General features: G+C 37.4%; 1 protein-coding gene across 3 annotated transcripts in view; it reads left to right on the top strand.

The window, feature by feature from the left end:
• Positions 1 to 12,328, top strand: part of afap1l2 (actin filament associated protein 1-like 2) — an 83,675-nt gene that overhangs the window by 55,511 nt on the left and 15,836 nt on the right. For 2 of the 3 annotated variants that reach the window (XM_015347896.2, XM_015347895.2), the window contains exons 5-9: positions 4,743 to 4,833; positions 7,248 to 7,337; positions 7,761 to 7,966; positions 9,475 to 9,654; positions 12,029 to 12,112. In XM_015347896.2, coding sequence (XP_015203382.2) covers positions 4,743 to 4,833; positions 7,248 to 7,337; positions 7,761 to 7,966; positions 9,475 to 9,654; positions 12,029 to 12,112 — 651 coding nt within the window. The remainder of the gene's footprint in view (positions 1 to 4,742; positions 4,834 to 7,247; positions 7,338 to 7,760; positions 7,967 to 9,474; positions 9,655 to 12,028; positions 12,113 to 12,328) is intronic. The other variant, XM_015347897.2, reaches the window with a different exon arrangement.

The following is a 12,328-nucleotide window of genomic DNA, read 5'->3' as shown; positions in this document are numbered from 1 at the left end:
AGCTTTGCTTAGCAGATTGAAGTGGATTTTCTGCTGAAATTGGCTGTACATTGCACCATTTATTTCCCCCCATATCTTGACAAGCTTCTCAGTCCCTGTCGATGGGAAGCAGTCCCATAGCATAATGCTGCCAGCACCATGCTTGACAGTAGGGTTGGTGTTAGCTGGGTGAGGCTGTGTTGCTTGTGCTAGGCGTAACATTTTGCATTTAGACAGAAGATTTTAAAGTTTTCTCTCGTCTGACCACAAAACACATTTTGCGACATTTGCATTTGTGTTAATGCTTTGTTGCTAACTCTGTGCATCCATTTGTAACGGCATCCTTTTTGCCACTCTGCCAGCTTTGACTTAAGAGCATTTTCTCCTTGAACTATGTTTTTTCAAAGCTGTTCATAGCAGCATCCTTAGTGAGATTCCTCTTTGACCAACTGATAAGTTTGGATGGGCAGTCTGATCTAGGCACTCTCTAGCTCAATCCTGTCTATGATCAATCCTGATCAAAGGGTTAATTAATGTCTGGCTTTCTGTATCGCCTTCTTTTGGTTACTCTTATGTCCTCGGTCTTCATTGTTGAATCTTTTCTTGAAATTCACTATCTAAATTAAAGATGTTACAGGTATAATTATTTAGGAACATGAGAATCGCTAACATCCAGACAGAGGCCACTCAACTAATTTTGTGGCTCATTAAGGTTATCTTGCTTATCTAAATTTAGTTTTGCCACATGCTGTACAGTATTTACACTAACATGACAATTACATTACAGTTTTGTTTTCATATTCTTCATATAAATTATCTATTAGTTTTTCATTTTGGTTTGTGTTTTGAATGTGTTGAGTGGGTTGTGTATAAAACATTGTTACTTTCAAGTGTCATGTCTACAACATAATGTGAAAAATGTGCAAGGGTCTGAAGTACTGTATTATATTGTGCATAGTTTTGTAAAACAGTGTATATATAACATTGTGTAGATTTCTTAGAACAGCATACTGGTTCTGCAATCCTGATATTTTGTGTGCAATTTAAATCACTGTAGCTAAAAAGTCCTTGAAAGTGTGTCTCATCAAATGTCAGACTTAATAATTGTATTGTTAACCGCCTTGGGGCAACCTTGTTGTGAAATGCGCTATATAAAAATAAATTGAATTGAATTGAATTCCCAACCTTCTAGTGCCAGACATGCAGTTGATCTAAGACACTATAGGAGAATGAACAGAAGCCACAAATAGTAAAATAAATGTAGTCTTTTTGGAATTTAACTTTGTATGGTCTAATATTTAATGGTAAGACAGTATGGTAATGTTTTTTTTCAGATTGTAAGAGTTCCAAGTGGTGTGACACAAATTCTTGAATTAAATTTTTCTCTGACTGGTTCTAGTATTCACCTTATCCATATTCAAATAATGAATTATTTTCTCTAAAAACAAATTAAAAGTAATCTTTATAAATCCTTTGACAATCAGTTGTGGTGAGCCTTATATTTTATTATTCAAGATGATTAAAGAGGCTTCATGTGTTTATAATATCCTGTACCAGTTGATGGGCTGAAGATCATTTGTTTATAACCTAACCACATGCTTAAAAGGAGTCTAGACGTCAGCCTACTTCTGCATTTGATAATTTTGGTTTGACTATATGAGCAAAAAATGAATGAATGACGGCAAAGTAAAAAAATAAAAAGAAATAAATGCATAAAGTTTGTCCAAGCCTTAAACATCTGTCACAAAAACCTTCTAAGTTATTTGTCCAAAAGGGTTAGCTTTTTTTGTTTAAGGAAATATTTGAACATAATCAAGAACTGACTTTATTCATGCATGGTTTTCTAAAAAAACTTTGTTGTACAAACTTCTAGCAATCATTCTAAAGAGGAAAGGGCTAAAAAGATTGGTGATCTAGAGACCCTTCTTGTGTCAGTTCCACACAAAGCATACAGTACGCAATAGTGATTTGAGCACTGGTTTCTATGTCATTTTCCCCATGCTTAATAAAGGAACAAACACATTTCAAGCATAAAGGCACATTGAGATGTTTAAAATATTTTAATTTTTTTCTATAATCTGTTTTGCCCACTGCAAGTGTATACCCTGAATCTCCAATGAACTTGAATGTTGACAATGCGTACAAACAGCTAATTTGTCCTCATAACAGCCTAATGGGGTTAGAACAGTAGAAAGGAGAAGAAAAGGGCATGAACCTATCTGAAAATCACTTGTGGCATACACAAGGCTATAACTTGGCAATCTCTCAAGTAAAATATCGATTTCTAGTGAGTAAGCAAATATGAAGAGGAGGGCATTAGATAATCATAACCAGAAGATTTTTTTTCTGCTCTCTTGGCAGTTGACAACACGTTCTGCAGCTTGATCATTGCTGAGTGATGCACATACTGTATATCTATAATTATATGGCAACTGAAGTGAAACACCTCTATTACCGTCTGGAACAGTGGGCCCACTAACAAAATTCTGTCTCGGAGGCAAAGTAAAGAACACACGCTACCTTGACACACCAGGCAGTGGTTTACACTTTTCTAATTTTCCTTTCTGGGCTGGGGTGCGCTGTCTCATGTGAGAAACAGTTAAGCCTAGAAATCATACAAAAATAATCTAGTCACTGGAACCTGAAAACACTTTTTCCACATGAAATTCTTAACTCTTTTGTCTGCTGGTAGAGTATACTGTAACCATGCTCTTGAAATATGCTGGAAAACCTAAAACCAGCAGGCTGCTTGGGAAATATATATTTTGTATTGTCACTAGTTAATTCCTTCTCCAACTACTGTATATCACGGATTTACTGTACAGCTTTTTATGGTTTTGAGACCAGGTTTCAACTGCTGCCTGTAGGTTTACACTGCATACTGTACATAAAAGGGAAATACAGAAGACTACTTAATCCATGAGAATAGTCTGTCACTTAATCTGAGATCTGCTGATTCAGGCCTTTTTCTTCTGCCTTAGGCTGCACACAGTGGGTGATAGAGCATCTCTTGTGCAGCTCCATGTCTGTGGAACTCATTGCCCAAATCCATTAGGAGTCATTTTTAAAATTCACTCAAAGACTTTCTTTTCCCTGTAGCTTTTAATGTTTGATTTAGTTTTATCGGGTCAATTTGCCGGGCTCTGTTTCCTCTTTCTTTTTATTTGTTATATATATATATTTATTTCACAAAGTGTTAGCACTGTGTTTTAACAAAGAAATGTATAAAATTATTCATATTTATAATAAAATTAAGACATTTGCAGTACTGTACTGAAAATGTAGACCTTTTGGCAAAGTTGATCATCTACAGTATACAGAATATAGTATTCACTTACATTCTGGGAAAAAATCATTTTTAGACATGGCTATGTGATTTGTTTAATTTTGGAACTGTAGATTAGATTGTGTAATACGAGTTATAAGATGATTCCCACCCTCCAGCTTAAGTTTCAAGATATTTTACATGTCTAATGTGAGTACTGGACAGCATGATGCTATGTGAGCAGCCTCACAACTCTGGAGTCCTGTGTTCAAATCAAGCACATCTCTGAGGTAATTGATCCTGTTCATCCTGTGTTCATGTGGGTTTTTGCTGGGTGCTACAGTACGTGTGCTTCACTCTCTCGAGGCTATTGCAAGTTAGGTTTGATTGGCTTCTGTAACTGGTGTCCGTCACCATGACAAAAGGTAACTGGGGTTTCTGCCTCATTATTTGCCAATGAGCCGAGTGATTTTGATACCTGTCTCCCTTATGACAAAATCTGGCTATGGGGCTACATAGATTCATATACTGTAATGTTTGTGCAAGGTCTTCTGAACTAAACCTCATCTAATTTACCAACAGCAGCTTATGGCCTTGATAATCATCACGACCTGGGTGGAGCCCCATGTACAGTATAGTCTTAATGCAATAATACTCAGTAGCATTGCAGAATAAAACACTTTGCGTTTCCAATAATGCTTACTGTTTTGTAAGATTTATAGGTAGATTCAAACAACTGGCTAACTTGACTGTCACTTCAAACACCTCTGTGTGCCACTAAAGGCTACCTAATGGAATTGTCTGAAGAACATTTAAGTAATCGACACGCTGCCCTTTTGGTATTTATTTAAAAAAATATCCCATAATCTTATGCACATATTTATTTTATTTTTTTTAAATTCTGCCTGCATTTCTATGTCTACTTCTATCTTGAGAAGGACCCTGTTTTTGAAAAATAGTTTTTGCTTAATTGTTGCTTTTCCCATTATAACATAATAACATAACATAACATTTTCAAACTAAAATTAACAGGGATACTGGTATAACATCTTTAACCATACTAGTTATACCAGTATCCCTATTAATTTTAGTTTGAAAATTGCTAGTAAAGCTGACATTATTCTAACAAGTTCAGTTGCATATGATTCTTCCCTCTCTTCTGCTGGGTAACAGGGTAGGAAAATATAATTTACTGAAAACGTAAGATACAGTATATATTAAAAGTTACAAATGAGAGGAGATCATTTGACCTATTTTGCTTGCTTGGTTCCCAGTAGCTCATCAGTCCCATAATATCAACATGCTACTTCGTGAAGGGCCTCAGTAATTAGGCTTCACCAATAGGGCATGGCATTTATGATCTTCCAGGGTTCATCTAGACAACAAGAGCGTCAGATCAGGTTGATATGATGTTTTAGCAAGTCCGGATCTTCAGACAAAACTGTTGTTCAGCTCTGGGCATTTGATACTGAAATAATGGTTTGTTTTCTCCCTCCAGTGTATAGACAGAGATCCACTTCCACAGCCAAAGGTTGACTCTCCCGAGGGTTACTATGAAGAAGCTCAGCCTTATGACACAGCAACCAACGGTATGTTACTGAACCCTTTTATTGAATAACTGGCCTTTTTCGTGTGGATTAATGTATAGTACAGGGAGAAAATTTTGCTAGAACTACTATTTTAGTTTACCTAGACGGCCATTTTAATTGTTGCTGAGCTGTTGGAGCAAATTGGAGCACTATTGTCATATAATAGGTGTTCATTTTATTTCCACAAGTAGGCTTCAACATAGAACAAAGTGTAGAACAACAGAAATGTGGTGTTTGTTGTGAGAAACCACAGGCAGTTGATCATATCAGCCAATCTGACCTTAGCCAGAGAAGTAAAATTGCAAAACAGGGTTTCACATAATACGGTTTGGTGGACAAAGTGAGGGACTAGCTATAACTTCTTAAACCTTGCTAAGCACCATGTCTTTAAAATGTAAGATGTTTCCAAATAGGTGTGAAAGGATCTATTCTATTAAATATTTTCTTTTTAATGGAGACTGAAATACATAAATTGTACAGTATTTATCAGGATTTGTGATGCCTGTCAGACAAACTGATAGGTTTTCAACGTTGCAGTGATTTTACATATGAATAGGTATTGAATATAAATTAAATATATATTGGATATGTTGGATAAAATTAAATACAGATTTTTACACTTCCAGTAATGCCCAGTAATGTAATTCTCCTCTATTTCATGGTTTAGACACTGACAACTCATGTTGAAGGTGGGCATCAATTAAACCCAAAGAAAATGATTATTCAGCCCAAAACTGGACAACCCAGACAGATGGATTGCTTGGTGGAATTCATCGTTAGTCTTTGCATTCTGCCCAAATAATGATTATGTCTAAAGAAAAAGTAGTGAGAGGCTTCTCCAGATGACCTCTGCAAACAAACACAACACAACAAAATTACAGTGCCATATTTAGATATTATGCCCACATACATTTTAATGATATACTTCATTTAAGCTAAAAGTAGTGCCCTCCCACATACCACCAGTGACTACTGAACATCTTTAACACACTTCATTTAGGCACCTTAGCTTTAGACTTTCTGTATGTTTTATTCTTTCTATATGCATAGAGGGTGGCTACAATAAAGGACTAAACTGAAATACCTTCTGTTGTTGCAGGGTGTTGGTACGTTGCCATAGCACATGCTATAGCAATGAGGAAATCTTGTTTTTTTAAGTTTAGAATTGCCAGTTTTTTGCTATTCCACCCAGTTTGGATTAACTAATTGTGTATAATTTCTCAGAGAACAGCTACGAACCTGCAACCTCACCAGTTTACATTAGGGGAAAATGTGGAAGTACAGTATATACAGAATAACCTGGCCAACCTGCCATTGGGCCATTTATTTTTAATGCACATAGTCTGTTCAGCCCTGTTCAGCACTGTTTGGCAGAGAGGTGCATTCTTCAGTGACAGCACTGCAAATCTCAAATATCCAGGGAGGCCCCAGGGGTCATTATGTCACCAGGAGCCAGGGAAACCCCAAACTAATCCCACCCTATCCCTGGCAGCTATCAGCCAATTGCATACCACAGCCTGGGAGAATCCCAGTCTCAGTCAGCTAGTGACATAACCAAAGTTCGAACTTTGCGATCATAGAGGCCAACCTATGTTCAGGCAAACACCTTTACTTGTTGAGCCACTCAGGTGTTGTGCTCGGCATTATTTTTTAAATGATGGAATGATGTGAATTAGCATTGTGTCTAGTATAGATATAAATAAGGGGTTCAATGAAAGACAAGCAGTTTCAGGAAATATAATCCACAGAAGAAACCTGAACCTTGAAGATATCAAAAGTGGGTCGCATTTACAAAAGGCCACATTTACTAAAGGGGAGGTTGTTCCAAAATGTTCTGTCAACAAAGGGACATTTTCAGTCCTTCTGAGTATGTACTGTATATCTGCTAGTTTATGTTCAACATATGATTATTTTCAAGTTTTGTCTTGCAAATTATTTGTCCCTGCATCTTGACTGTTACAAGTACAGATTTTGGCTTCTCCTGCAGGGAATGTCCCATGTTACGTTTTGAACTGAGATTACTTCATTGTAATAAAGGATGCCTGGTGCCACATTGAGATATGCCATTTTTGATAGTTCCGTGATGATTAACATAATGTGTAGTCAGCAGCCCAAGGTTGGAAAAAAGTCTTCACCTCGATAAAGCTCTCAGTTAGTTGAAAATTTGTGATTTGAGTTGTTGAATGTAACCTGACTAAATATACAGTCACTCCTCTTTTATTCCTGGAATACTTCACAGCAAAGCTCAGAGGCACTAGGAGGGGTAAAGCATACAGTACCATTTGAAGTCTTAGTGCTTATCAGTGTCATGCCTTGGCAGACTTTTCAATCCCTCTTCTTTTCTTCTTGTTTTATCTGTTACTTACAGTACGTCCACTGTCTTCTTACATCTTTCCTGTTCTCTGTCCCTGTAGATTTTGGTTGTTTTGGTAAACTTATCATCACAGGAGCCAGGACACATATAGAAGCTGCTGAGGGTGTAATTTATGCTACAATCACAAGGGGTATCTTTTTTTTTTTAAATCTGCATCTTGAATTTCATACAAGATTCACCTAACTGTGTGGTAGGCAATACTTGACCTTAACATAAGTGACACTTTTTCCCACATACAACCCTTGAAGTCTTGCTAAAATAGCCAATTTGAGTTCAGTAAGTCCCATAAATATGTCATTTTTAGACTCTTGGTGTTTGATTTCTGCATACAGATGGACCATGCATGTGTTTGTTTCTGTTCAGGGTGCTTGATTAAATTACAGTATAAGGAACATTATGCATGTGGCATCATTCACCATTGCTTGAGAAATTTGAGGTTATCATTGCTTGAGACATATTGCATTTCTGTCTTTTTGCCAACAGCATGTGACCAATGTCTCAAAATGAGAACCCAGGTTGGGAGTTATCTTAAATACTGTTCTGTGTGTTGCAGAGGACTGTGATGCTGTCAGCAGCTCCTATGAATCATATGATGAAGAAGAGGTGACCAAAGGCAAGTCGGCGACCCATCAGTGGCCCTCTCCTGAGGCCTCCATTGAGTTGATGAAGGATGCCCGTATCTGTGCCTTCCTGTGGAGGAAGAAGTGGCTGGGCCAGTGGGCAAAACAGCTGTGCGTCATCAAGGAGCATCGGCTGATGGTGGGTGTTGGAAATTTGAAGCCGTCATACTCTACCCGGCCCTATGACGTTTAGACAGGGTTTTTTTTTTTTTCCGGAGGCCTAAACCATTTTGCAGCTCATGTCACATATCTCACACTCTTCCTTTTCCTGTTATATCATTTGCTGCTTTCCATCCCCACACCATCCCCTCTCTCTGCTGCTTGCCTCAGCTGAAGGCTTCTTCCACCTGTCCTCTTAAGGGGAGCAGTCATCCCTCAGTGCAGTGATTCTGAGCCAAAGAATGTCCGCTGGCAAATACAGACATGTCTAGCGTAAATCGCCGAAGACGTCAACTTATGAGGTATTGTCTGTACCTTCTTAAATCATGTTGACATAGTAATACCTGTTTAGTATCAGACGGATGGCTGAGAGCAGTTGCTCCCCACTGCATACAGACACATGCAATATTGCAGCCATAACAAATGCACTTCAGTTAAACTAGAAATGCTTGCTCAAGAAGGTTTGTTATGCTGGAAAGGTATGGCTTTTTCTCCAGTGATCATGTCTACCTTCAGTGTCGACTGTGTAAGGAATACTTATCTTTCTTTGAGATCCCATTCATTGTCGAAGGCTGTATTTAAATACACCAACATGAGTATAGAGGAATTTAGGTTAGTACTTTTAGGTCAATTTTGATTTTACTTAGTTACAGCAATCTAATATATAACACCTTCCACACACCGCCTTACAAACGCACATAAAGGGTGGTATTTTTCTGCTTTGTTTCTATAGTTCCCTCACCAGTGGTATTGCTATTAACTTTCTGCATTGTCATTTCTGTTTGGCCCTTTGTTATTCCTATGACCCGAAATATTAAATAATGGCGGGCATGTCTGGCTTATTTTGTGATAGCCTTTCTGTCCCATAAGTGATATTTTGGTGTCAGGACTGCTTAGTTTAATATGAAAAGGTCCTATGTAACTTTTGACATACTGTATACTTACTTGACTGTTACCCCTTAAACAGGAACTAAAAATGAACTTTGTTAGCTACAGTAATTGATAGTTTCCTGATGAATATGTGTTATGCATTTACTTAGAAGATAAATTATACGTGTTTGCAGTTTTGTATCATCACATGTGGAGCCCTGTACTCCAGGTGCTACTGGTCTGAGCAAGGATTATGTCATTAGCTGACTGAGACCGGGATTCCTCATCTGCATAAGTAGCTGAGCTCCGCCAGAGCTGCATGGTCTTGAGCTGCTTAGCTTATCTTCAGCTTGTTGCACAATAATGATCCTCGGGACTTTCAGGGTGCCTGTGAGTTTGATCTAATTCTCCTGCAGGGAAGAAGTTTGCTGTGGGTCAGAAGATAAACAACACATTCTCCCCATGTTGCGGGACTGAAGTTCTGAACTGAGAGAGTGAAAAATAGAAAACCTTATTCCTTCTTACAGATGTAAAAAATAGGAAGGCTGGGGGGTTAGGGTTTGGAAAATTAAGGGTATTGCTCTCCATAGTCATTTAATTATGTTTTTCTTGCCCCAGTGTTACAAGAGCTCAAAGGACCAGAATCCTCAGTTAGATGTGAACCTGGTGGGTTGCAGCGTCATTTACAAAGAGAAGCAAGTGAAAAAGAAGGAGCATAAGTTAAAGATTATCCCTATGAGTGGAGAGGTGATTGTGCTGGGCCTGCAGAGCAAAGAGCAGACGGAGCAGTGGCTTAAGGTAAGATACTACAGTAGGTTATTATTGTCTGTGTTAGGTCTCATCACACATATTATTTGTTGCAAACAAAAGGAAGCCATTTGGCCTATCTTCTGCATTCACGGTATTTTATACTGTTGGTGCCTTGTAAGTTTCATGTTTTCCTTTTTTCATGCTGGTAATTCACATGCATATTGTTTTCCAACTTTTTTCCAGTGTGAGACATCCCTTTTCTACTTAATAATCAATTAAACCAAATCTTAATTGGAAATTTGATCATCTCTTGATGCACAGAGTCTACCAATGCAGGTATTAAGAGTAGCAGCACTGGATGCAAAGTGTTCCCTATTGCGAACAAAAGATTGGAGATGGTTCTGATTTTTCCTTCTTTCTTCTGACTTCCACGGAAGAGCTTGTCATGCTTGATGACACATGATTTGCGATATTTTGCCATATGGGAGATTAGCAGTTTTAAGTCTCACACCCCACCTTAACTTTGGTTTTATATTCTGTATAGTATTTCAGTATGTTGTAGCTTAATGAGTTACTTACAAAGTTACTCTTTGTAGGGACTCCAAATTATATTTTACTTGCATTGTTTCTGAAACTGTTGTCTGTATTATGTACTGTAGGTGCAGTGTGATATATGTAAATATTTTTAATACAACATTAAGAAACTGTTTTTCTTAGTGTGTGGCTGTGTTGTATTGAGTTTCATGAATGCATTGAACATAGTATGTGAGGAAGCTGGTTTTAGGAAGGAGGATAAACTTTTGGCAAGTTATACAGTACGCAAAAATTGCATTAGTGGGCATAAACTGTGCCAGCTTTTGCAAAATGAGAAGCTAATAATTAAACATTCTTGCCTTTAGTAGCAATATGTAGTAGTTTTCTTACCTCTTGCATGACACTGAGCTGCACATCAAACGTTTCAGTGCCTGAGATTGTTCCCAACCTGCTGTTTTGAACAGTGCTCCATTGCCAGGCATGTGTGGGAGCTAAAAACTGCTGTCAACAGCACCTCTTTGAAACATTTTTCACAAACACTCTCTTTTAGCAAAACTGGTTTGAACTCACACATTAATCATAATGATTTTATGTGAGGAACTTTGAAAAATGAAAGGCTCCTTGTGGCCTTTGTGCCATGTGGGAGAGGCTATGGGGACGTGGTATGAAATGTGAGGAAGGAGGATGGGAAAGGACTAGGGATGAGGAACTCCTTGTTAACTGTCAGAAGTACTTTGAACTGTGAATAAACAAAAGCCCCGATCCCCTGAGTCCTGTCTTCAGGAATAAGCTGTATGGCATAGGCGCCAAGTTTCCAAAAATGAATGGGAATGCTTTGTACAGCCTGCAAAAAATAAATCCCTGATCATTTTTTTCCTCTGTAAGTGTATTGCCTTGTTGGTTGTTTTGGGGTCATTTTAATGGATTTTCAGATGACAAAGTCATGGCTTTAAAGTAAATTTTGACTGTTGTTTTTTTTTTAATTTAAGCAAATTATCTTTCATTATGTCTAAATTGTGGCTGGAATGTATTACTATAATTCATCTACAGACATTTGTCAAGTTTCTTACTATTTTATATTTTTGCACCTTAACTAAGGGGTTCATAGCAGCAACCAATTTCTCAAACTTTGTGGGTATTCAATTTTTTTTGGGTGCTGCCCATTTTATTCACTTCTATCCATGCTTTAAAATACAAACACTGAACCATTTACTGTATTACCAACATCTGTCCTGAACAATTCAATGTTTGGCATAATGTGAGTGAGAACTGAAGTATAATGGAAAACAAGGCCAGCTTCCAGGTTGTAGAAGATAAAATGAAGGCTACATTTAAACATTTAATTCAAAATTCCTGCAGATCCATACTGTGTATAGAGGACCACATAAAAATGAAAATATTTAGAAACAAATAAGGTGTTGTTATTCATTTCCTTAGGAGACACACCTATATGGGATGTTTTACAACACATCATAAAAATGGTCTATTGTACTAATTATTATTAAAATCCCTGTACAGCCTTTTTGTTAATAGTATTTAAACAATTAATAACCTCAATCTCAGGAAAAAAAACTGCTTTTATAAAATATGCAGTAGCTATCATGGTGAGATAACTCCACTCCAGGGATCAGGAAGAAAATAGTATTACAAACACAGCTGCCATCTTAAATTATTTAATTTTATGCAGATATTTTACTGACTTACTGTAACGTAATTAAGAAATTGTTGCAAAACATGCAGATCAATCACACATCCCTACTGTATATTGCACCCTTTGCAACCATTGAATTTTTCATTCTGCACTGGAGCAAAATATCTTTGAATACCTGGACTTTTTAGAGTTTAGACTTAAATTGTGTGATAATGTTTGTCTCAATCATTCCTACAGGTAATTCAGGAAATCAGCGCAAAACAAGCAGAGTTTGATGTTTCCCACAATATCTCTGATTCCCCTCGACTCATTTGCACTAAGGTATGAATCTGATTTTAGTCTGAAGTATAAACTTAACTTTCCTGTCACACAATGTTACAGAAAAAATGCCAAATGCAAAATGCCAGAGGAATGAATACTCCATTTCTTTGGCATTTTGCATATGACTTACCTGATCTAGATGGATCGATGTTTATTGTGGCTGACTGTGGAAGGAACAGGAACTTCCACAATGGACTAAGGAACAATGATGCCTTC

Source organism: Lepisosteus oculatus, chromosome 4 (assembly GCF_040954835.1).
Source record: "Lepisosteus oculatus isolate fLepOcu1 chromosome 4, fLepOcu1.hap2, whole genome shotgun sequence".
In the NCBI taxonomy this organism is placed as follows: Eukaryota; Metazoa; Chordata; class Actinopteri; order Semionotiformes; family Lepisosteidae; genus Lepisosteus; species Lepisosteus oculatus.
The sequence above is the reverse complement of the archived record's forward strand: the minus strand, read 5'-3'. Positions and strand labels throughout refer to the sequence as shown.